The sequence below is a fragment of the Anolis carolinensis genome, chromosome 6 (genome assembly GCF_035594765.1).
Source record: "Anolis carolinensis isolate JA03-04 chromosome 6, rAnoCar3.1.pri, whole genome shotgun sequence".
NCBI lineage: Eukaryota > Metazoa > Chordata > Lepidosauria > Squamata > Dactyloidae > Anolis > Anolis carolinensis.
Window position 1 is genome coordinate 35,476,035 of NC_085846.1, and position 26,577 is coordinate 35,502,611.

General features: G+C 40.3%; 1 protein-coding gene across 4 annotated transcripts in view; it reads left to right on the forward strand.

Annotated features, from left to right (window-relative positions):
* Positions 1 to 26,577, forward strand: part of slc4a1 (solute carrier family 4 member 1 (Diego blood group)) — a 57,443-nt gene that overhangs the window by 1,947 nt on the left and 28,919 nt on the right. The window contains exons 2-8 of one of the 4 annotated variants that reach the window (XM_062983769.1): positions 4,291 to 4,400; positions 5,424 to 5,520; positions 7,872 to 7,926; positions 10,146 to 10,261; positions 20,587 to 20,666; positions 23,262 to 23,439; positions 26,037 to 26,172. In XM_062983769.1, the coding sequence (XP_062839839.1) occupies positions 4,383 to 4,400; positions 5,424 to 5,520; positions 7,872 to 7,926; positions 10,146 to 10,261; positions 20,587 to 20,666; positions 23,262 to 23,439; positions 26,037 to 26,172 (680 nt within the window). In that variant the 5' untranslated portion in view covers positions 4,291 to 4,382. The remainder of the gene's footprint in view (positions 1 to 4,290; positions 4,401 to 5,423; positions 5,521 to 7,871; positions 7,927 to 10,145; positions 10,262 to 20,586; positions 20,667 to 23,261; positions 23,440 to 26,036; positions 26,173 to 26,577) is intronic. The other 3 variants (XM_062983770.1, XM_008113270.3, XM_008113271.3) reach the window with 3 other exon arrangements.

Consider the following 26,577-nt stretch of genomic DNA (forward strand, 5'->3'; position numbering starts at 1 on the left):
GCTTTATTTTTTATGTGTATTATTTACCGGTATTTATTTATTTGCCATATTTATATCCTGCCCTTCTCACCCCAAAGGGGAGTCGGAGTGGCTCAAATATTAGTTGCTTTTCCTGTCCTTCAACAAACCTGCAATATTATTTTCTGCTGATAGACACATAGGTGATAGATATGAGACAGACAGACAGCCAGACCAATGTTAGATAAACCAGTGTGGTGTGGTGGTTTGAGTGTTGAACTATGACTCTGGAGACCGAGGCTTGACTCAGCCATGAAAACCCACTGGGTGACCCTGGACAAGTCATATTATCTCAGTTTCAGAGGAAGGCAAATGCAACATTATAATATGGCGATTTTATCTATATTTGTTTTTAATTGTGTTGTGAACTGCCACAAGTCTCACTTGGAGGGAAGAGCAAGCTACATATCAATATTTTAACAAAGACTGAAAAAATGTCAGAAGGCAATTGTGAAAACTGAACATACTCCCTGTTGCAGCAGTCTTTTGGTTCAGGGTGCGGAAGATGAATATTGTGCCCCTGCCCCATTTGTCAGTTTCCAGGCATAGCAGATCTTTTAACTTCGACACCCTTTGTGCAACTGCTTATACTTTGTCATTCAAGTGTTCATTGGGTGAAATAGATAAGGAGCAGATGACTGGGTGAGCCTCTCCAATACCTAGAATAGTGTGTGATAATATCAGGGAAGATCTGGAGAAGCCTAAGCTTAAGGACTAGAAACTTAACTTTGGTACTGACAGAAACTAACCAACATAATGTCCAATGCCTTTGGAATTGTAGATGCAATTAGATTCAGGCAATAGTTAAGTTTGGTGGAAGTATCATTGCAGTGTTAAGAGAGAAATGAAAGATGATATAAACTGGCAGTTACTGATGAGAAGAAGTGAGTAGAGCAGAAGTGTTATTGTGTGCCTTCGAATCATTTCCAGTTTATGGCAACTTCAAGGCCCCTTCTACACTGCCATATAAAATCCAGATTGTTGTATGTCTTTCGGGCTGTGTGGCCATGTTCCAGAAGTATTCTCTCCTGACGTTTCGCCCACATCTATGGCAGGCATCCTCAGAGGTTGTGAGGCATGGAGAAACTAGGCAAGGAAGGTAAATATATATCTGTGGAGAGTCCAGGGTGTGACAAGAGTCCTTTGTCAGTTGGAAGCCAGCATTAATGTTGCAATTAATCACCCTAATTAGCATTGGAAAGGTTTGTCTCTTGCCTGGGGGGCATCCTTTGTTCAGAGTCATTAGCCGTCCTAGGGGCTCCTCTGCCCTCAGAGTGTTGCTTCCCATCTACTGTTCTGATTTTTGAGTTTTTTAATACTGGTAGCCAGATTTTGTTCATTTTCATGGTTTCCTCCTTTCTGTTGAAGTTGTCCACATGCTTGTGGATTTCAATGGCTTCTCTGTGTAGTCTGACATTATAGTTGTTGGAGTGGTCAAGCATTTCTGTGTTCTCAAATAATATACTGTGTCCAAACTGGTTCATCAATTGCTCTACTATGGCTGATTTCTCTGGTTGAGTGAGTCTGCAGTGCCTTTCATGTTCTTTGACTCGTGTTTGGGCACTACGTTTGGTGGTCCCTATGTAGACTTGTCCACAGCTGCATGGTATCTGGTAGACTCCTGCAGAGGAGAGAGGATCCCTCTTGTCTTTTGCTGACTGTAGCATTTTTTGGATCGAACAAATTACAGAACTACATTTATCCTGCACCTACCAATCGCCAAAGGTGCTAGTTAATTGAGAGTCTACTATAATTGTATCACAGTTAGAGAGTAAGCAATATTTCTTTAGTATTCCTAAGTCAACCATTTAAAATTGGAAGGTTGCAAGTTCTACAGTGCAGGCTTAAGAATTAAGTGTGCTGACTTCCACCTGTTAAAGCGTGAAATTCCTAATATCATAGACATGTATGGATTATAAATATCCCTTTAAGAAAACATTTACAAAAGCACCAAGGTTCAGACAGGTGAAATAATGAAAAAGAAAGCTGTCTTTAAACAACTGCTGGTGCTTTGTGTAGCATTTGGATTTCTGAAATCAGAGGAAAATATTTTGTAACCAGAAAAACAATTCTGTTTCTGAGGAAAATCAGATTTCATTAAAAGAATGTATATGCTATTGAGAAAACAACATACGAAATATGTTTTCCAGTGATTTGGGACAGTCTTGAAAGGCAACAACCCGATATGTAAAATATGTGGTTTCTTTTGGATGAGTTCTATAATGTTGGGGTACATTGTTTTATGACACATAGCTAGAAGCAAAATTAAAATATAAATTTCACAGGAGCACCTGATGTGGCATCTAGCAATGCCTTCGGTCCCATTTGCACTGCCATATACAATCTGGATTATCTGATTTGAACTGGATTATATGGCAGTGTAGACTCAGATAATCAAGTTCAAAGCAGATAATGTAGATTATCATCTTTGATAATCTGGATTATATGGCAGTGTAGAAGAGGCCTTCTTCCCCATAGTCAAGAAGCCCCTATGACGTTTACTTTTGAGGAGTCCCATTTAGCAAATCTGTTTTACCATATTGTTTTTAAATTTTAAATTTACTACTTCCTGATGAGCATGGAGAAGAAATTCATTTAAAAATAATTTGTGAATTTCCATTTCTGAATAGCTTTCCTTAATTATATGCACTTTTTGGGAAGTGCTTTCAACATTCATTACTGTTTTTCTTTTCATTCTCATAGATAGATAATACTATTTTGCTATTAAGTAGTATTTTGTGTCGCCGTGAGTTTTCCGGGCTGTATGGCCATGTTCCAGAAGCATTCTCTCCTGACGTTTCACCCACATCTATGGCAGGCATCCTCAGAAATGTGAGGTCTGATGGAAACTAAGAAAAGCGGGGTTTATAAATCTGTGGAAAGTCCAGGTTGTGATAAAGACCTCTTGTCTGTCTGAGGTAGGTGTGAATGTTGCAATTGATCAGCTTGGTTAACCTTTAATGGCCTTGCAGATTCAAAGCCTGGCTGCTTCCTGCCTCAGACAGACAAGAGTTCTTTCTCCCAATCTGGACTTTCCAGAGATATATAAACCCCACTTTTCCTAGTTATTAACAGACCTCATACCTCTGAGGATGCCTGCCATAGATGTGAGCGAAACGTTGGGAGAGAATGCTTATGGAAACATGGCCATACAGCCCGGAAAACTCACAGCAACGAAAGATTCTGGCCATGAAAGCCTTTGACCACACAAGTATTGTTTTAATTACATTTCCCCCTATTATCATCTAATTCCTCAGTTCCAGCCATCATTCCTGGAAGAGGAATTAATCAAGAGAAAATCAGTAAATCATTATAACTAAATCCATGAAATGACAATGAAATGTCAATGTGAGGGACCCACTTCCTCATGTGAACCATGAGCTGCGAACCCTAAACCAGTTCTCATTAGGCAAATAGGCAAAGGGGCCATTAAATCAATTTGCTATATAGGCTATATAGGTGGCACTTTGCTATATAGGCTATGTCCACACTGCATTTTATTACCACAAAACAGCCCTCACAAATCAAGTTACAAATATGTTGGGAAGCCAACATCAACAAAAGGCTCAACTGTAACCAACTGACAATGTTGTTGTCTGGATGGTCCATAAAACATGAATGAACAAACCATAGCAATTCCATATAAAAGGGTCGACATGGAAGTGACCAGAGAGAGGCTTCAGAGAAAGATGATGGTTCAGGTTCTCTGCAAAACACTCTGAGGTTTGTGGCTTCCATGTCCACGGGAGAGTGAATCCTCTTGAGAGGATCTATCCAAGGTGCTGAACAACAACCGGCAATAGGTTCAGCACTTCGGCTATTTCTTGGACTGCAACCCAAACTGCATTCATCACCAGCCAACAATTGCCTCAATGCTATGGAATCATGGGAGCTCTTTACAAGCTCTTTAGCCTTCTCTGCCTCACTGAACTACAAATTCCAGGATTCCATAGCATTGATCCATGGCAGTTACGGTGGTGTCAAACAGCAATAATTCTATAGTGTAGATTGTAGTTTTCGACCTGTGGGTCCCCAAGTGTTTTGGCCTACTACGTCCAGAAATCCCAGCCAGTTTACCAGTTGTTAGGATTTCTGGGAGCTGATGGCCAAAACATCTGGGGACTCACAGGTTGAGAACCACTGGTGTAGATGCATCTTAAGGCAGATCAGCACCATCAATCTAGAGATCCCTTTCAGCACAAAGAGATGCAACAATAAGTTCATGAGCCTAAGCCCACTAACTTGTTTGCCTTCCTTTCGGATTTCCAACAGATCCAGTCAACCAGGGCATGTTACCTCCAGGCTGAGTGTTAATAGAAGAAGAAGGAAAATACACAAAGAGACAGACTGGAGGCCCAAAGGGAATGGCAGCTCAGAGTGAGGTGGGGAAAAATCCTCAAAGCATTGTCCTACTGTGTAGACATTGAGGGTGAACTTTCAAAATCAGGACGAGTTGAGAGGGAGCTTGGGTGAGCAGCATGCTAGGCTGTAGCTATTAGGCTAGAACAAAAGTGCATTGGTTCCCTCAATATCATTGGCTCTCCATATCCACAGGTCCTGGATCCGCAGGAGGAAAAAATTCAGAGCATTCACCGCACTGATATATAGGCATTCCTGATATAGTTCCCACCATTTCACAGATCCTCAGGCTCTCTTTGGCATTCATTTTGGTTGTTCATTATCTATATATATATAAGAGTGATGGAATCAGAGCACCGGACAAAACAACAAAACTATGGGCCCCCCAACCTTGAAATCTGACAACACAACCCATCATCCACGGCTCTAGGTTGATACAACAAAAAGAAAAGAAAAATAAAGTTCTAATTAGACGGAGAGGAATAATTGTTTTTATCCAATTGCTGCCAGTTAGAAAGCTAAGCTCTGCCCACTTGGTCTCCTAGCAACCTACTCAGCCCAGGGGACAGGCAGACTTAGGCCTCACTTAGGCCTCTTCCACATATTATCTAATTTGCACTGGATTATATGGCAGTGTAGACTCAAGGCCCTTCCACACAGCTATATAACCCATTTAGAATCTTATATTATCTGCTTTGAACTGGATTATCTTGACTCCATACTGCCATATAATCCACTTCAGTGTGCATTTTATACAGCTATGAAGAAGGGGCCTCATATAATCCAGTTCTAAGCAGATAATATAAGATTATCAATATACAGTACAGTCTCACCATACTTCGCCACAGCAACACGTGGCCGGGCACAGCTAGTTTTATATAAAAGACACCATTTTATTATACCATTGCATATAATGGGACTTGAACTTCTATGGATTTTGGTACCCACAAGCAGTTCTAGATACTAAACCCAAGTGGATACTGAGGGCCCACTGTATCTGTTTTGTTGAGATGGTTAAACTTATCTTTTTTCATTCTTTCTCAAAGGAGGACTACGAAGCTGGTTTTCAAAAGAACCTGGATGTTGATGCATATGATGACTCTGTATTGAAAAGTTCCAACATGTCGCTTGCAAGTGAAAAAAGTAAGTAATTCAGAGTCATTTTGGGAGTGGAGAAAAAGGGGATATTTTTATGACTCATTCAGGCAACAATAATCCACACCCTGAAATAATAATAATAATAATAATAATAATAATAATAATAATAATAATAATAATTGACAAAATCACAATCTGCCAACTGCAAAAGGCCACCCTACTGGGATCTGCACGCATCATCCGAAAATACATCACACAGTCCTAGACACTTGGGAAGTGATCGACTTGTGATTTTGTAATACAAAATCCAGCATATCTATCTTGTTTGCTGTGTCATAATAAAATAATAATAATAATAATTTTATTTTTGTACCCTGCCTCCATCTCTCCAAGGGGACTCGTAAAATATAATCACATTAAAATACATACACAATATCATAAAACAGAATAAAACAACAACACTTATAACAGCATAGCAGTTGTGACAAAATAAAAACAATTTCGAACCAACAACCAATGAGCCTAAAATAAAGTCAATTTCTAGGCATGGATGGGCGGGCTGGTGCCTATCTTGAAAATAGGGTTAATGGATAAAGTGCATAAGTACAATGAATAGGGGTAAGGAATGTAAGATGGGGAATAACATTGGAGGACCTGTGCTGAAATAGTTCCCCAGAAAGTTTCGGGTTATAAAAAGATTCATATGGATCAAACCTAATAGACACCTCAGCAGACATGATATAAAGCTTTGGTTACTGAGTGATACACATGAAATAAAAAGAAAGGTGTTGAAAATGAAATGAACTCTAAAAATTGGGAAATACATATCCATGGAATTCACTTTCCAATGGTGTACATGAAACAGCATTTATATATACTGGACCATCAGAAAGCAAAGACGCCTGCCACCCATGTGGCTAATTTTGGATTGTGGAGTATTACAGAATTCGTGATAAGGGATACTCAATCTGTATATGAAATTCTATGCATTTTGTATTTTCCGCCATTTATCTTTTGTCTCATGTATAACTTTTACTGTTTGGGATTTCTTTGTATGTGAGGGGAGGGATCAGTTCTACCATCGTGGCCTTAAACAGGGGTAGGAAACAGTCAGTCTTTCGTATGTCCCCCATTCCCCTTTTCAAGAAAGTCAAGGATGTTTGTTTCCCTACCCATGTTTCTTTCTTTTTGCTCCAGCTATCCTCTTGTGGAAGTGTGTGATACTGTATAATTGTCCTTTTCAGGAGAACGTATTACTTCAATGCAAGCATTCTTTCTTATGCTTTTTGTGAAAGAATGCACGTTAAACGAGTGTCTCCTTAAATCCCATGCTAATGTTTTTAATATCTCCAGTTGTTGTTTTAGAAGTATAAGTGAGCTCAGACTTCTCATAGACAATTCTCTGACTATCACTTATATTCTCCAAGCACTGGGCAGGATTAAAGTGAACCATCAAGAACAAGAGCACCACAGGCTGCTAGGGATCTGTATCATCATGATGTTAATGTATCATCTTGAAACAAGAGTGGGTATAGGATTATGAGCTATTTGGCTGTCCTACCTTCTCCCCTTCTTTTGGTAGGTAGCAGGTGGGAGAACAAGTAATAGACCATAAGACAACTATTGTTGCCTGAAGTAACCTATCCCTTTTGGCCCATCCAAATGAAGATGCATGCTACCCAAAACCAGCAGATGAGGTAGAAAATCCCATATGCAGAACCCCCACCTACCCACCCACTCTAAAAATACACAAACATAAAGAGAATTATGTAGCCCTCCAGATGGTGTCAATTTACATCTCCAAGCATAGCCAATGGGAAGAAATCCTGTCCAGTGCAATTCAACCATGTCTGGAAAACGATATGATTTTTTTCCGTGTCAGGAGTGACTTGAGAAACTTCAGATTGCTTCTGGTGTGAGAGAATTGGCCGTCTGCAAGGATGTTGCCCAGGGGACGGCCAGATGTTTTTGATGTTTTCACCATCCTTGTGGGAGGCTTCTCTCATGTCCCCGCATGGAGCTGGAGCTGACAGAGGGAGCTCACCCACACTCTCCCCAGATTGGATTTGAACCAGCAACCTTCAGGTCAGCAACCCAACCTTCAGGTCAGCAGTCCTGCTGGCACAAGGGTTTAACCTACTGCAACACTGGGGACTCCTGACCATTCATTGAACCACCATGGGCTCCTGACCATATGATGGCCACTAATGATAAACAACGGCAAATGAAATAGCAAATAATTTGCTGGCTTTTCACAATGCCTGCTTCACTCTGCCCCATGGTAGTGCAGGCAATGAACTGGGCATTTTGAATAACTGTTCACTTTAGAACTTTTTGAATGTATGTATGCATGTGTGTGTATATATCAGGCTAACAATTCAGACCATTTTATGTAGGAGGCGGAGGCCAATCTGGGTGGTGGAACAGATCTTGGTCACGATGTCTCCTCTGGTGAGTTTCTGCTTCTCAGAATAGAAGCTGTCTCTTGGGTTAAGGGGTCTATGAAACAAAGTTGACATTTCAGTGGGAAGCAGAAAATAAAGGGTGCAATAGCAAAAGAACTTGTGAAAGATACACAAAAGGACTTTGTCTGGAACAGAGTGCAGGAAACAGAAGGTTTAGGTGAACTTACTTTTTTCAGGCAAGTATATAATATTTATGCAGATGCTCATGGGGTGTCTTTTGTGGCGTTCCTTAGGAAGTAGGTTTTAGACTAGATACAGTCCCTGGCAATTATGCCTGGAGGCACTGATATGTGTCAGGAAGTGAGATTTAGTTGGAAATTTGAAAGAGCTATCCAAGCTACTGAATCTGTTTAGGAGATGGGAGTCATTACCTTGGAGAGGTCTTTCAAAGTCTGGACTAAAACTTTGAGCAGAACCATTACCGCATTAACATCCCCCCCATGGCACAGAAGGGGGGGACTTGGTTTGCACTCATGAAACAGTCATCTGGCAGATTATAATCTAGATAGGGGCTCATTCGAACCTAGCCATGACGAGGTTTTGTTGGAAAGCAACCAACAATTTATGGATCACATAATCAAATCTGCAGAGACTTCTGTCTCTGTTCCAGAGCCCCTGTCTGCCTGTCCTATATGGACTCATTCATGTTTGACAACAAGCAGAATTTTTGCAGGGCTGGGGGATGAAAGAACATGCTGGTGCATGGTGCCCAGTTGGTCTCGCTGAAGGTAGGAGCAACTAAGCAAAACACAAATTCCCTCATGGTTGCTTATCCTGACATCTCAACTCAGTCCTCTGGCTTGCCTTTCTCCTGATAAGCTAAAGCAATAACAAACCATGGATCATTTCTCTGCCTTGTATCGGATGCCAGGTTCACATAAGCAGACCAACATCTCACAATTCTTTTAAATGGTCACTTTTTTGGATTGTAGCGCCCAGATTGCCCCAACGACCCTGTTTCCCTCTAAATAAGACAGGGTCTTCTAATAAAGCTGCATTAAGGCTTGTTTTCAGGAGCAGTCTTATTTTTCTAAATAGATTTTTTAAATGAACTATATCTAGGGCTGATTTTTTAACATAGGTCTTATATTTCAAAGGTAAGCATAAAGGTTTTCCCCTGACATTAAGTCCAGTCATGTCTGACACTGGGGGTTGGTGATCATCTCCATTTCTAAGCCGAAGAGCCAGCATTGTCCATAGACATAGACAAGGTCATGTGGCCGGCATGACTGCATGGAGTGCTGTTACCTTCCTGCCAGAGCGGTACCTATTGATCTACTCACATTTGCATATTTCCGAACTACTGGGTTGGCAGAATCCCCGGTGGCAAAGTGCGTTAAAGCACTGAGCTGGAGACCGAAAGGTCCCAGGTTCAAACCCAGGGAGCGGCGTGAGCAGCTGCTGTTAGCTCCAGCTCCTGCCAACCTAGCAGTTCGAAAACATGCCAATGTGAGTAGATCAATAGGTACTGCTCCGGCGGGAAGGTAATGGCGCTCCATGCAGTCATGCTGGCCACATGACCTTGGAGGTGTCTACGGACAACACTGGCTCTTCGGCTTAGAAATGGAGATGAGCACCAACCCCCAGAATCAGACATGACTGGACTTAACATCAGGGGAAAACCTTTACCTTTTAGGTTGGCAGAAGCTGGGGGCCCGGATTCGAACCTGGCAACCTTTCGGTCAGCAAGTTCAGCAGCTTAGCAGTTTAACCTGCTGTGCCACTAAGGACATTTCTGAGGATGTTTGAAATGTTATATTTCAAACATACTCAGAAATGCTGAAAAATCATGATAGGTCTTATTTTTAGGGTAGGTCTTATTTTGGGGAAAACGGGGTATAACATGTGTAGTGATCATTTTGGTTGGGAGTCTGGGAGCTGTAGTCTGAACAGTAACTTCCTGGGTCTGGCTAATTCACTTGCAATGGGAGCAGTTGGGAAACTACATCACCAAGATGCCTGATCCCCAATAAGCCAAAATTCTGAAGTCGTATTGTTTACCTTTTGCCTGCAGACAAAACCTCTGTACACAAATTTGTTTCCTAAACATCCCAGGTTTTTGTCTAGCTCTTGGCAAAATAAACCGAGGTTAAGAATGTAGATGTCTGCACTGTATACATATACAGAGGTGCTTCTCATCTCTGTACATTTTGTTCACCAAGTTAGCACTCACCAGCATCTCTGTGTGGTGTGTATATCTTTCAGCCATTCCTCCTGGTCTGATCAACGGGGATCTTATAACCTGAGTAAGAGAAGGAGGATGGAGAGGGTGCCCCCGGGGAAGGCAGGACACTATCAGAGGCGTGAGAACAGTGGACCAAGTGAGTGCATTTTCAGCACAAGGGTGTGAGAGCATAGCACCTAAGAGTCTGATCAGCAGCAAATGTGGGTCTGGCCTAACAGAGGTATCCTAGTATTAAAAATCTGAAGAAATTGTGCAGTGTCTGTATTGTAGTTTTCCCTCAATGAATTAGGTGGGGAGAATAAGAAAAAAGACACAAAAAGTGATGGGAAAAGACAGGAAAGATACAGGTTTGAGATGACAATATCTAGAATCTCCTTTCCCCAATAATGTTCTGTAAACAGTGGGAGGTACGGAGTCAGACTGAGCATCCATTATCTGGAATCCCAAAATCTGAAATAATCTAAAATTGCTCGCATGAGGTAGTGATATCTTCATTTTTGGGACAATTTGGTATTCCAGGCTGACAGACATCCCTCAAATATGAAATCCAGACATAGGTACATGTAAAACATACAACATGGCATATCCCTGTCACACAATTTAGCACTTCCACTGCCATGGCTTCCGCCTATGGAGTTCTGGGATGTTTGGTAAGGGACTTTCTACTAGGGAACCCTAGTGGTTCATAAGAGATGTAGATCTAGAGCAAAGAATTCTAATTCCAACACCAAACTACAAATACTAGGATTATATGTAAAATGGCACTGAATTGCAATAACAGCGAAGTTTGGAAACAGCTCACAAGCAAAAAAAAAAAGAATTGTGAGCAGGCATGGGAGCCCCCAGTGGCGCAGCAGATTAAACTGCTGAGCTGCTGAACTTGCTGACTGAAAGGTTGGTGGTTCAAATTCGGGGAGCAGAGTGAGCTCCTGCTGTTAGCCCCAGCTTCTGCCAAACTAGCAGTTCAAAACATGCAAATGTGAGTAGATCAATAGATACCGCTCCAGTGGGAAGGTAATGGCACTCCATGCCGTCATACCAGCCACAGGACCTTGGAGGTGTCTATGGACAACGCCGTCTCTTTGGCTTAGAAATGGAGATGAGCACCAACTCCCAAGGTCGGACACGACTAGACTTAATGTTAGGGGGAAACTTTACCTTTACCTAGGTAGGCATGGGAGCCAAGGGGAAGAGTGTGTGATAGATATAAAGCTGGACACCTTGCAGTTTAAAATCCTGTACTCTAAAGTTACTAACAAACTTTATAACAAGGGCTTTCTCAGTCCCAGAAAAGTTTATATAGTCAGATGTCTGAAGTTTGAGCCAATCAGCATCTGAATTTAGTGAAATCTCTTTGTGATAACTTAGTGACGAAAGCGGTATCCTATCTCTCATCTTGAAGAAGCTGGGTGATACCTGACCACAGCCATTTCACATCTAGATCGGAGCTTTGCTCCCTTATCAGCAAATCAGTCACCCACAAGGACATTTGCTTTCTCCTCGCCTTAACCGCTTCACTATTGATGATAAATAAAGGTTTTGTTTTAAGTGAAGACAACCAGTCTCTTGAGTCTGAACTGTTTCTGTTAAAAACTGGCTGAAAGCAGTTGCTTTGGATTTTGATAGCATGTATGAGTGAATGAAAATGAAAGCAAATAAAAACATATACAACTTATTGGTTGATAGCAAGTTTTGGTTCTTTTGAAAAAGACATTAAACCAAATCAAAGTAATTTGAGTTCTGTGCAAAGGGAATTTGGATTCTATAGGCTGCTGTCTATATTTGCTTCTTTTGAATAATTTTGAATAATAAGTCATTTGAACAATGTAGTTAATTGTTGATGGGCATGAGAGCAAGAAATACAGGATGAGCATTCCTGATACAAATTTACAAAAAATATATATGCCAAAATCCAAAAATATCTGCATGTGTTGTCAAAGGTTTTCATGGCCAGAATCACTGGGTTGCTGTAAGTTTTCTGGGCTGTATGGACATATTCCCGAAGCATTCTCTCCCACATTTTTGGCAGGCATCCTCAGAGGTTGTGAGGTCTGTTGGAAACTAGGAAAGTGGGGTTTATATATCTGTGGAAAGTCCAGGGTGGGTGAAAGAACTATTGTCTGTTTGAGGCAAGCGTGAAAGTTGGAATTGACCAGCTTGATTAGCATTAAATAGCCTTACAACTTCAAAGCCTGGCTGCAAACACGAATCAAGGAACATGAAAGGCACTGCAGACTAACTTAACCAGAGAAGTCAGCCATAGCAGAGCATTTGATGAAACAACCTGGATACAGCATATTATTTGAGAATGCAGAAATGCTGGACCTCCCAACAAAAGATGCCCCCAGGCAGGAAGCAGCCAGGCTTTGAAGCTGCAAGGCTATTCAATGCTAATCAAGCTGGCCAATTGCAACATTCATACTTACCTCAAACAGACAAGAGTTCTTTCTCCCACCCTGAACATCCCACAGATATATAAACCCCACTTGCCTAGTTTCCAGAAGACCTCACAACTTCTGACGATGCCTGCTATAGATGTGGGTGAAACGTCAGGAGAAAATGCTTCTGGAACATAGCCATACAGCCCGGAAAACTCACAGCAACCCAATATCTGCATGGTTGGTTTAAATAGTGACATCTTTGCTTTCTGATGGTTCAATGTACACAAAATCTGTTAGTAAACAGAAATAAATAGTAAACATTTCATATGAAATATATGAGCACATTTTTTATAAAATATAACAAATATATGTTATACATATATTTATTCTGGCCCTTTCATGCCAATTTCCACATTTTTCAGAAAGACCTGTGGAAGATATACAAAAAGCAAGTAATTCTGAATGGAAATGACACTGAATTCTTTATTGCTATTTTGGTTGTGTACTTTCAAGTTATTTCTGACCTATGTTGACCCTCAGGCCAGTCTATCTCATGGTTTTCTGGAACTGAGAGTGTATGATTTGCCCAGGATCACCCAATGGGGTTTCATACCTGAGAATGGATTCAAACCCTGCTCTTCAGAGTCATAGTCCAATACTCAAACCACTACACCACTTGGTCATAGACACCATTTGGGTGAACCTGGACAACACACTTTCAACCTCAGAAAAACCGATGATAGGATTGTCTTAAGGTCGCCATAGGACAGAAATTAGCACAATTCCACCATGTCTCCTGTGTCAATATAACAATATAATAATATATAATACTAATATTATGCTATACTAATTATATAATATATTATATATACATATAATATTGATAATAATATTATAATGTAATACAATATAATAATACACTATTATAATTATATATTATATATTACATGTCATATTGCTAATACTATTGCAATATAGTGGTATAGTACAATATAGTAATGTATAATGCTTATATTGTACTATGCTAATAATATAACATATTGTATGTACATACAATATATTATATTATTAGCATATAATATAACACACTGTGGTGGCACAGTGTGTTAAAGCGCTGAGCTGCTGAACTTGCGGACCAAAAGGTGCCAGGTTCAAATCCCAGGAGCGGAATGAGTGCCCGCTGTTAGCCCCAGCTCCTTCCAACCTAGCAGTTCGAAAACATGCAAATGTGAGTAGATCAATAGGCACCGCTCCGGCGGGAAGGTAACAGCGCTCCATGAAGTCATGCCAGCCACATGACCTTGGAGGTGTCTACAGACAACGCCGGCTCTTCGGCTTAGAAATGGAGATGAGCACCAACCCCCAGAGTTGGTCATGACTGGACTTAACGTCAGGGGAAAACCTTTACCTTTACCTATGTACATATAACTTGTAAGCCACCTTGAGTCCCTTCAGGGTGAGAAGGGCAGGATTAAATATCGCAAATTATATGGAGGACAAAATATCTCCCAGAAACTTGTTTCTGTATTATAGAAAAATTGGGGAACTTGTTTTAAATTGCACCCCCCAAAATAGTGCCCTACTGTGAAGAAAAGTGTCCCATTGCCGACTTTTAAAAAAGGGTTGAATGCACCTATATTCTTGTTCTTTCTAGTTTATCTTGCATTTTCGTACTATTCTCTGCAATTCCATCCCTCCTTAGGACTAGAAAATAAAAAGTATCGAAGTCCCTCCGATATTGATTGTAGCAATATCCAAGATAATACTTAGCCTAATTATGAATAAACTAAACTTGCTCTCAATAGTTAAATCTAAGCTGTGAGTTATGGCTTTGTAATGAATCATTGCTACCTAAGCAATATCTTCAGTGCCTGCGGGCTGATCCCCTCACCTAGATAGGAGCGAAAGGCTCTTGTATTTACTGTCAGCAAAGTTAAAGTGGTTTTGAATTTACTATGAATACAAAAACTACTTGCGACAGGAATTTGAAGGTGGGGTCAGGGTGTCCTGTCCCATTGCCAAAGTGGGGAAGTGGGACTTATAGAACCAAGACTCTATAGTCTGTTTTCTTTTGGATGTTGGGCTGTGGACACTGCATGCATCCAGGGCAGGTAAGATGAAGCTGGTGGGCAAGGCATGATCATGTTGAGCTATATCAGGCATGGGCAAACTTCGGCCCTCCAGGTGTTTTGGACTTCAACTCCCACAATTCCTAACAGCCGGTAGGCTGTTAGGAATTGTGGGAGTTGGAGTCCAAAACACCTGAAGGGCCAAAGTTTGCCCATGCCTTAGCTATATGCTCAGAGGTGATCTTTTGAATTTATTTGAAAGCAAACAGACATGCAAAGAAATGTGTGTTCAATAATCTGATTGTTGGTGAGGATTAGCTGAAAGTTCTCCAACTATAGCATGGAAAGGCCTATTCCAATGTGGAATTTTTTAAGATGCTGGGGCCAAGTAGATTTGAAAATGCCAACTTCAGCTTTGGAAGCCATTTCTTCTATTAATCAATGCATTTTGTGCTTTCTCAGTAACAGTTTGCTGTTTTAGCTCGATGGCTGTTGCGTTTGTCATTTTAATGTGGATTACTATTTATGTCGCTCAGATAATGATTGTCACTAGGCAACTGATAAATGGAATTAATGAAATAATAATATGACCTATTCCATGGTGGGGATCTTGGCATAAACTAAGACAAGAAGTTGGAAGTTTCTTCTCTATAGATCCTTGTTGTGGTCAACACAATGGAAAATGTGTCCCAAATCTCCCAGGAATGGAAGTGGTACTAACAATTAAAATGGTGCAACTGGGGTACAGCAAGAACAATCTTCTAGATAAAGCATAAAATGAGATCATACATTTTGCGTATACTGTGAGTGGCTTACTTACTTAGGCGATGGCCTTCCAAGTGTAGTGTCTTGGCAATGGATACGTAGATGGCTGTGGAGCCCTATTCTTGACCCGCATGTTCTTCCACAGTGAGGACATTGGTTTCCAGGTGGAAGGTGGTCCCGGTCAGGGTTGGTTTGATGTGCCTTCTTCTTTCTCCCTTTCACCCTCCATTTATTCCTCTTCAAATTCCACAGCATTGCTGGTCACAGCTGATCTCCAATTAGAGCGCTCAAGGGCCAGGGCTTCCCAGCTCTCGGTGTCTATGCCACAGTTTTTAAGGTTAACTTTAAGCCCATCTTTAAATCTCTTTTCCTGTCCATCAACATTCCGTTTTCCGTTCTTAAGCTGGGAGTATACTGTGTTTTCCCAAAAATAAGAGAGTGTCTTATATTAATTTTTGCTCCCAAAAATGCTTATTTTCAGGGGATGTGTTATTTTTCCATTAAGAAGAATTCACATTTATTGTTGAACAAAAAAAAGAATATTTATTATATACTGTGTAGTAGTTGGCATCACAAACCAGCATAATCAGACAAACTGTGAATCCTATCAATAATTTCTTGTTACTACCATTATTTCCATGTACAGCACTCTATGGTACGTACATTTATCAATCCTGCATGCTCTGGTGTTCTGTTTGGCGGACATGCTTCCAAACAAAACCTTTGCTAGGTCTTGCTTTTGGGGGAGGCCTTATATTTAGCAACTCAGCAAAACTTCTACTAGGTCATTTTTTCTGGGGATGTCTTATTTTAAGGGAAACAGGGTAGTAACTTCAGTCTCTATGGGTATGAAAGACGGGGTAAAAATGTTGTAAATAAATAAATACATAAATACATAAATAAATACTTTAGGAGATAGTGATCGGGCATTAGGACAACATGGCCAGTCCAGCACAGTTGATGGTGGAGGAGCATCACTTCAGTGCTGGTGGTCTTTGCTTCTTCCAGCATGCTGACATTTGTCCACCTGTCTTCTCAAGAGATTTGCAGGATTTTTTGGGGGCAACACTAATGGAATCATTCCCGGAGTTGAGCGTGACGTCTTTAGACAGTCCATGTTTCGCAGGTGTATAACAGGGTTGGGAGGACAATAGCTTTATAAACAAGCACCTTAGTATCCCCTACGGATACCTAAAATAATAATAAATAATAATAAAACTTAATAATAATAATAATGATAATAATAATAATAATAATAAGTTTATAACCTGCTTCCATCTTCCCGAGGGGACTCGGAGCGGTTCACATGGGGACCAAGTCCCATCAACAGATAAAACAATACAACAGCATATATAATTAAAACAATAACATTAAAATACATTCATAAAATACATAGCAAGCATCAGGACTAAATGGTGGGGCTATTAAGAAATTACAGGGAAGGCAGGCATGTGCAAAAATGCCAGGCAATGAGATTCAGGAGTAGGGTAAAGTGCTGAGGATTAGGGCAGTAAATAGTTAAGACTGGCTGGTGATGAAAACGGACCTACTTTATTTATATCCCGCCACCATCTCCCAGTGGGACTCGGGGTGGTTCACAAAACACTCAAGGTGTGACACAAAATACAGCAAAACAAAACATAGGCAATAAAAGCCAACATGAGTTTCTTAGAATGCTCTAGGAAAACGAGTGTCCTAAAATCTAAAATTATTTCCCTACAGAGAATTAGATAAATGTGTTTCACCCAAAACTCAGGATCAAAATGGTAAATTATGTTTATAACCAGTAAGATATCATCCACACAAAAAAGGACTAGCGCTGTTGATGCTTACGATGGGTTCAGGTCTACTTTGATTCCCCTTCTCTTGTACTAGTGTGGCTTGACTTGACAGGTTAAGCAAATTTTGTTACTTATCCACAGGAAATTTTCATTGATGCAGTTGTTTTTGACTGTAAGAAATTGTAGTGTGGGTCTTGTGAACTGATCCACAAGGTGCTTGATGGATAGATGGTTGTCCAATTATGAATGAAACTGAATGTCACCAAGGGTTTCGAATCTTCAGACATAGATTACTACCAAATAGCTATTGAAAAATAAAAGCTGGAAGCTATTTCAAATCTGAAAGAGATGAGATGGTGCTGAATTCTTCTCCTTTATTTGCTCCCCAAATTGCTCATCCTGGCCACTATTTACCTACATCAAGCCAAAGGTTGTCAGGTCAGGACTATCCCAAGCCCTGAGATTTCAGTACTAGAATATAACTTAGGAATGAGGATGGTGATGTTATAATGTAACAAGTGGCAACACCTAGTGGTAGCATTAAGCACAGTACCTTGTGCATCAAGCACAGCTACCATTCAAATAAAAACCTTTAACACACATACACATTTTAAAGAAATTCCCTTGCTGAAACACATCAATATTGTCGAACATTTTGATTACAGTAGGGGCTGCCCAATGCCTTCTGAGCAGTCTTTGCAGCCCGGCACCTTCCAGACTGCAATTGCTGCAATCCACAATAAATATCACCATTAGTGAGTTTGCTAATGATGACAAATATTGTAAGTTTGAAGGGCCCATTTGAGGAAGATGGCTATGAAATCTCAGAATTGGACTGTGAAGAGAGAAGGCAGCCTTTGGGTATTGTTTATACGCAGCAGGTAAAACAATAACCACTGACAATGGTTATGAAAACTGTCATGAGACAATACCAGAGGACCCATATTTGGGAAATATTGACTTGGTAGGTTTGTTTTTCTTGTTGCATGTGATTCTTTGTTTCAAGGAGCTTAGATAATAATACATTTTATTTATATTCCTCTATCTCCCCAAAGGGGCTCAGGGCTGATTACCGTATATACATATAAGGCAAACATTCAATGCCTTTTACAAAGTCAACAATGACATACAATACACAGACAGACACAGGTAAAGTCCTGTCCCCTTCCATCTCTGGAGGTGATGCTCATCTCCGGCCATAGGGAGGTTCTCTTGTTCCATTTTTCCATGCCAAGGAGCCTGTAGTCCATAGACATCTCCAATCGTGTTGCTGGTGTGTCTGCATGTCTTCATTGGGTGGCCTTTTACCTTCCCGCCAAAGTGGTACCTATTGATCTACTCGCATTACATGCTTTCAAACTGCTATGTTGGCAGAAGCTAGGGCTGACCGTGGGAGCTCATCCCAACTTGTGGTTTTGAACTGCTAATCCTCCAGTCAGCAGATTTCCTGCAACTAGCGGTTTAACCAGCTGTGCTACGGGTAACCTACCACAGCCCTACATAGAAGCCAATGTGTTGAGCAAATGTAGCATATACAGGGCAAACATGCTAATTTTTACCTTTCAAACTGATGGCACTAGAAGGAAATGCTAGTTAATGTTATTTATTATAAAGGAGGTATGGTATATAAAATAGGAGCCCTGGTGGCGAAGTGCGTTAAAGCACTGAGCTGGAGACTGAAAGGTCCCAGGTTCAAACCCCGGGAGAGGTGTGAGCGGCCGCTGTTAGCTCCAGCTTCTGCCTACCTAGCAGTTCGAAAACATGCCAATGTGAGTAGATCAATAGGTACCGCTCCGGCGGGAAGGTAACGGTGCTCCATACAGTCATGCCGGCCACATGACCTTGGAGGTGTCTATGGACAACGCTGGCTCTTCGGCTTAGAAATGGAGATGAGCACCAACCCCCAGAGTCAGACATGACTGGACTTAACGTCAGTGGAAAACCTTTACTAACCTTTACCTCTATGGTATATAAAATAACAAACTTCACTACACTTTAGGCGGCAAGTAATTTAGCACAGAATCCTCTTAAACAGGTAGTGTATTTTACTGCCTAAGATAGAGTATGCTATCAGTCATGTACATTGCAATTCCATAGAACTCTATAAAGGCAATTAAGTCACTGACATTCTTTAGTGCCTTATACATTTCAATTCATAGAGCAACCATTTGATAATGTTCTTTATAACTTGTATATATGTTGTGTTCTTTGGACATTCTCATTTTCAGATGGTAAAAACTAAATACGGTCCGAGAGATCTAGTGGTTGAGGCAACCTTTAACTCATCCCTTCCTTCTATTCTGTATGAACAACCCTGATCACTATCCCAATGGCCCAATAAAATTCTGCCAAGTTTGTCAGGAACAAAAATGCTAAAATTTGGTGCTACTTCCCTTTTTAGCATACAAATTCATAACAGAGTTGAATCTGAGTATGTTTTATGATGCTACTCCCCAAAATAAGATTTTAATAGCTATATGAGACCGAATGGTGCCCGCGGTAGCGCAGTGGATTAAACCACTGAGCTGCTGAACTTGCTGACCAAAAGGTTGGCGGTTTGAATTCAGGAAATGGGGTGAGCTCCCGCTGTTAGCCCCAGCTTCTGCCAACCTAGAAGTTTGAAAAAATACAAATGTGAGTAGATCAATAGATACCACTCCGGCGGGAAGGTAATGGTGCTCCATGCAGTCATGGCGGCCACATGACCTTGGAGGTGTCTACAAACAATCCTGGTTCTTCGGCTTAGAAATGGAGATGAGCACCAACCCTCAGAGTTGAACACGACTAGACTTAATGTCACAGGAAAACCTTCACCTTCACCATATAATAACTGTGGGAATACGTCTTGTGGAATTCACAGCAACTCTCTACAATCCAGTCTGTTGTTCTGGTTTTTCATGGTCCCCAATAGTTTAATAGATTTTGAGAAATGTTGTAATTATAGAAGATCACTCTTGCTTTCATTTGCAAAATACTAGACACCCAGAGGTTACAGAACATCTTATAACTGCCTAACAATATTGTTTGTCTTGTGTCTAATACAGCGCCATCTCCTTTAGAAAGATGGAGCTCAGACTCTTTGAAAATGGCAATTAAGTTGAAGGGTGCAAATATACTATACACCAATGAAGGTGTACTGTAAATTAAAATCTTTCCATGACATCACTTGTACCTCTAGACTACAAGGAGTAGAATCAAAGTCTAGACATCTACAGTATAAACGAATTAACCCTTTAAACTATCCAAGTACTGGATTAAGTGCTCTGGATATGTACATAGGAGGGATGGATAAAAAACTTAAGGTGTAATTTTCAATGAGTCAATGTCTACTGATTTTACAATGCTGGATGTTTGGGGACAAATAATGGGTTGGCTTCACGGATGTCACACTGAACTCCTTAAAAGAAATGGAGAATGAACACAATTTAGAAAGTAGCTAACATTTCTTATTTTCTTTCGGACCAGGTGGCTCCTCAGCTGGAGAAGAGCCAGGGAGTGCAAAGGCTACCAAACGGCCATACACTGTCCACAGAGCATCCCATGAGGTAAGTTCCTAAGTCCTGGAGAGATCTGGGTAGATCATTCTTCGTTACCACCGAATTGAGTTTCAAGATAGTTTGGAAATTTTATTATTATGAAATTTTCAAATCTTTAAAGTCAAAATTAAAAAATACTGCAAAAAACATAAAACCCTTCTGGTTCACTTCTCTAATGAGCATTTAGAACTTGAGTTCTACTAAAAACAATAAATTGGAGTGCTCTGGTATTAGATTCCTTGAGATATCTTTTTTTAACCTAGGTTACTATGGTAAAGATACCAAATCTCCTCCTACACTGGATTTCCCAGATCAACACATTTTTCTATAAGTTAGAACAATCTGTGTAGGAGAAGCATCCATATGAAATCATGCAGATTATATCCATATTTACTCGAGTCTAATGCACTATCGAATCTAATGTGCATCTTGGTTTTCAAAACCCTGAAACCAAAAAAGAAAGTATTTGCTGACTAATGTAACACACAGCAGCAAAAAGTGCACTCTTTGTCATTTGACAAAAAAGGTGTGCTGTGTGCTTATATAATTCCTTCTTTAAAAGCGAAAGTGTTCAATCATCAAAGCTTTCAGCAATGGATAAGAAAACCTTGGGGTGCATCAATGCTGTATAATGAATCCACTTTAACTGCCCTGGCTCAATGCTATTGGGTCATGGGGACAGTCGAAGATTGCTGATGCCTCACCAAACTACAAATCCCAGGACGGCATAGCATTGAATCAGGGCAATTACATTAAAGATGACATCCCTCAAATAGGAGCTCCAGGTACTCGTGAAGTAGCTTCCTCTTTTGCTTTGTCTCAGCACTAAGATTACCATATCATGCAAATCTAATGTACACCCTAATTTTGGGATGGTAATTTAGCCAAAAAAGGTGAGCATTAGATTTGGGTAAATACAGTAAATTGTACAAGAGGAAGTTGAGAAATTGTTGGTGTTGCAGGCCGTCAAGCTATTTCAAGGTGAACAAGATTTTCTTGAGATGTTTTCAAAGGGATTTTTCCATTGGATTCCTCTGAAAGTGAGAGAGTATGACATGCCCGAGGTTACTCAGTGGGTTTCAATAGCTGAACATGGCTTTGAGTCCAGGTCACCTGGAGTTATGGTGTCCATAATAAACTACAACACAATAGAGCCTCTCAGTGGGTAAAATCCATACTGTCAGTATCATGTTTGATCAAGGAAATGGGGTGGGAGAGAGTTAAACTCACTGTGTGCCTCTCCTTGACTTGATCCGCACACATCCTAGTTCACAAAGTGGTACTTTATTATGTTGAGCTATGCATTTTAGATCTACCTTATGTGTAGTTTGAGCTTAAATACTTATCCACATACAGAGTAGTGTCTCAAACAAGAAGAAATAATATTTGCCATTATCACTTATCAAGATCTTCAATCTGAGGGATGAGCAGTGCTGCTTGACGCCAACACAGCTGCATACATATTGGATTTGTAATACTTGTCAAATGTTTGGGTTTCAATTAGCAAGGCACTTGCCAGACAGAGTGCAAAGCTCAAAATCAAGCCAGACAGAAAAGCATTTTCTAGACTGGGGATAAGAATCATGTGCCCTTTCAGATATGGTTGGACTTTCAGCACCTTAGCTCAATGTTGGGGTCATGAAAAAATTGGCAAAGATTTGGCAACAGTTAAAGGTTTCTGAACACTGCTCATTTACACAAATTTAGCGACAACATGCAGTGTTTACAGTAAATTTTACAGAAAATGCTTCAACTGTACTCCACAAGGAAAATCAGCCTGTTTATCAAGCGCTGCAAATGCTGATCTATTTTCCAATAAATGTTATATTTTATACCTATTTTATATATGTATATTCCTGGGGTCATGTAAAAAATTATTGGGTAGAAGGGGGTTGTGAGTGAGAAAAGTTTAAGAAGTCCTAGTCTGGACAAGGATGTGAGGTTGTAGCTGAGCAGAATTAGCAGCATCTTTTTGACAAGCTCTTTTCAAACTTAACTACATCTTTAGAGTCAAACTACTTTGCTTTTCCAACATAGAATTTCTTAAGGCAGTTCTCCTTGTGCTTTTAATGTACTCGTAGCTTCCATAAATTCATTCATTCATTATACTTCTCACAAGGAGAAATTCAAAAAGTATGTCTCAGTTAGCAAAGCTTCTGGCACGGAAGCCACTTTTTACAAAGTCTTTTCATGCCCACATAACCCCCGTCTTTCCTTTTTTGTCCACTATCTAGCTGGCAGTTTTTAAAATTAGTATTGCCATTGAAGGATAGTAAATTATAGTAACACAGATTTTTAGTATCTAGGTTGCAATGGTATGAGTGCAGCGAGCAATGCAATAAAGCTTGAGTTGGGAAACAGTGACATTAGCTAAACCCAATGTAGCTGTGAGTACCCATCTACAACAGGCAAGGTAGACAGCAGCTGACCCCAGAATCCCTCATAAGCAAAGAGAAAAGGGGAAGGCCTTCACTAGTTATCCTTGGCATGTTTAAAAGATTTATGTTAGTTTGACCATCAAAATGGAAGGCTGGTGAGAGAGAGCCCTATAGTAGAGGAAGATGGCAGACATCGTAATAGCAGTCCTTTGTCACATCTCCCCAGGCATATGTGGAACTTCACGAACTGATCATGGACCGGAACAATGAGTGTCGCTGGCTGGAGGCATCTCACTGGATCAAAATAGAGGAGGACTTTGAGGAGCTGGGGCATTGGGGTAGACCTCACCTCTCGTACCTGACTTTCCAAAGCCTTATGGAGGTGCGCCGGGCTTTCACCAAAGGTGAGGAAGAACCTCTCAAATTTCACTCCACTTCATTTTTTAAGGAATTCAACATACCTCAAAACTGAACTAGCCATTTAGTTGAGCACAAAGATGTTAAAATGCTTTCTCCCATAGTGATACTACACTATCTCATTTGTTTATTCATTCATTATTTAAACATCTGTTCAAATTCCGGGGAGCTTTTCACACCACACGTTTATGGTACATAATTTTTATTCCTCTTTACACTTTGCTTTGGTCCTTCCTGGGAAATACTGAGATTTGCAGTTTCATGAAGTATTTGCACTTCTCTGCCAGACAGAAAAGCTTTAGTGCCTTCTGTCAGAACCCAGGCTGCAGAGCACCAATAACCTTACACAGAGGCCAGAATCTATCTAATATCTTTATTATAGAAATATATAAAGTCAATAAAAACAAGTGAAGAATATAGTTCAGAAGCAGACCTTTCAGATGAGGTCAAATATAGTCCAGAAATGTATTGTCCAATATAAGATATTAGAGTTCAAAGTTTTAATCCACTTGACCGAAACACACACTTTGCCAAGCAAAGTGTGGGGAGATGACAGAGTCTTTAAAGTCCAATGTAACTTGACAACAAGGCTGGAAAATAAACTTGATTCTTGGCTAGATCAAAGACTTGAACGAGGCAAACATGAAGCATGAACAAAGTCCAAGGAAGTCCGTGAAACAAGGCAAGGCTGGAAACTTGATCCGGGAAACAAGGAACTGGGGTTACGAAGTCCACACACGATCTCTCTCCTCAGGCTGAACAATTGACTCCGCAAAGTTCCCCTTGCGTCCAGCACCTATATTGGGTCTCGTTTTCCCGCCAACAGAACACTTTCCCCAGAGAATGAGAAGCGAAACCCAACTCTGTCCAGATGCATGACTCCTTAGAATTTCCCAAGGGAAGCTGACCTAATCAGCTAGTTGTTTGGCAGCGATTCTCAGGCTCCGGCGATTAGCCTCCCTGGCTCCTCTATCTCTATTATAATTGTCCCTCCGGGAAAACGGGGGGGAATTCTGCCCAAGGCCTGTTTGGCTACATTCTTGAGGACAAACATCCTCCAGGTGGAGAGGCTCCGATTCTGGCTGAAACGGCGGAAATCCCATGTTTTCCTCTTCGTCTGCCACAATAGTACTAGGAACAGGACTGCAAGGCCCATGAGTCATCACACCTTCAGAAATGCAAATCTCAGGATTATACAGGTTGTAGATAGTGTAGGTCAAGTAGAATCAAAGTGCTATAACTGCATAGTGTAAAAAGAGGACAACTGAAGAACAGAAGACCTAATCATAGATCATGTGAATTACATGTGGTATAACTCCTTAGAACAGACAGATGGGATACATTCTGAAGACCTCATTGAGGGATAAACATAGCAAGAATAACCCTATGTAACAAAATTCGAAAAAAAATGTTCCTAGTTTGAAAAAAATTGTGTGGTACTTACAGTACTTTGAAAGTAATTGTTATAATCCAGAAACTTCATGGAGACTCTGTGAGATATTCATTGAAAAACTATAGCAAAATGTGCTACAGGATGTCCCGCAAAAACAAAGGTTTTGCAGTTTAATAAACTTTTTCCATGTTTTTATGACAGAACCAATTAGGAAATGACATTTATAACCTAGGAATAAAAATCATGCTACATAGTGTAATTAAATGTCTGTCATTTTCGTTTATGGAAGCCGCCCTGAGTCCCTTCGGGTAGAGAGGACAAGTTAAAAATAAAGTTTATTATTATTTCTTTTGAGATAGTTTAATATTAATAACATGTGATATGAAGTTATGGGACTTTTTTGGTTTTGAAAAGAAACATCTCACAACATCCAGTCATTTCAACATAAAGGAAAGAGACTTGACTCTTTACAACAGGGATGGGGGAAATGTGTGCCCTTCAGAAGTTGTTGATTTGTAGTTTTCAGTGACCTTCTCCATTGGATACCTATACTGACTAAAGATGATAAACTCTAATAACATAGAGGATCACATATTCCTCAGGTTGGTTTTACAAGAAATTTAATGGCTGCACATTTATTATGGGGAGGGAGATTTTTTAAATATCTGAAAAGTTTTCCTGATACTAATCTTTTGCTTTTTAAAAATATTAGCGACAGAGTCTGAAAACACTGATATTCACACATGCACATTAATGTTTCAACATTAATTCATCCAACAACATTAAAATGTTTAGGAAAAATTGCCAAATTGCTACCTTTATTGCAAGTGTTTATTTTAAATGGAAAAATAAATCAAAATTACCAACTAAATGTGATCAATTAATGTAAAAGCTATTATTAGTCTATCACTGTATCTGAGGAAGTGGATTGATATCCACGACAGCACTTGCTTAAAGATATTAAAGGTGCTGTGAGATTTCTTTTTTAATCCTCCTCCTTTTTTATGCTACAACAAGGGATGTTACTCAGAATCACTAGAACTTAATGATAAATGAACAGTGGAAACTGTGGTGATCCGCTAATCACTGAATGAAATTACAAATAAATCCTTGCCAAGCTATACTTAGTAATGAATGAACTCTTCTGAGCTGTCACGTGTTAGTTGATGATCACTTTTTTTGCACCTCTAGGAACTGTCCTTTTAGACTTGCCTGAAAGAAGTCTAGCTGGGATTGCCAACCAGGTGCTTGACCAAATGATCTACGAAGGACAGCTCAAGCCAGAAGACCGAGAAATGGTGTTGAGAACCCTCTTGCTCCAACACAGGTACTCATGCCATAGCTTGATCTGACAGCCTGGTATCTTCCCAACTCCATGCCTGATTTATAGAGAATCACAGAGCTGGAAGGAACTACAAGGGTCATTTAGTCCAACCCTGCCTTCTTCAGACTAAAAGTCACCCCTGCTTAGTTTATAAAAAGGGTGAGTTTGCAGGCAAGAAGGATCAGAAGACTTCAGCTCTAATTTCTCCTAGGTCAGATATATTCCACAGGTGAGACTAGTGAAAACTGGGTGGATACGGAGGAAGGTGACGAGTAGAGATGGGTGAAATGACCCAAAGCCCCAGGCCAAGTAGACGATCCCAAAGAAGAATTCTTGCTTGTTTCCTCTGTTTACCAGAATTTGAATCTAGTGTATTTTTTAATATTTATATCCCACTTATCTTACAAC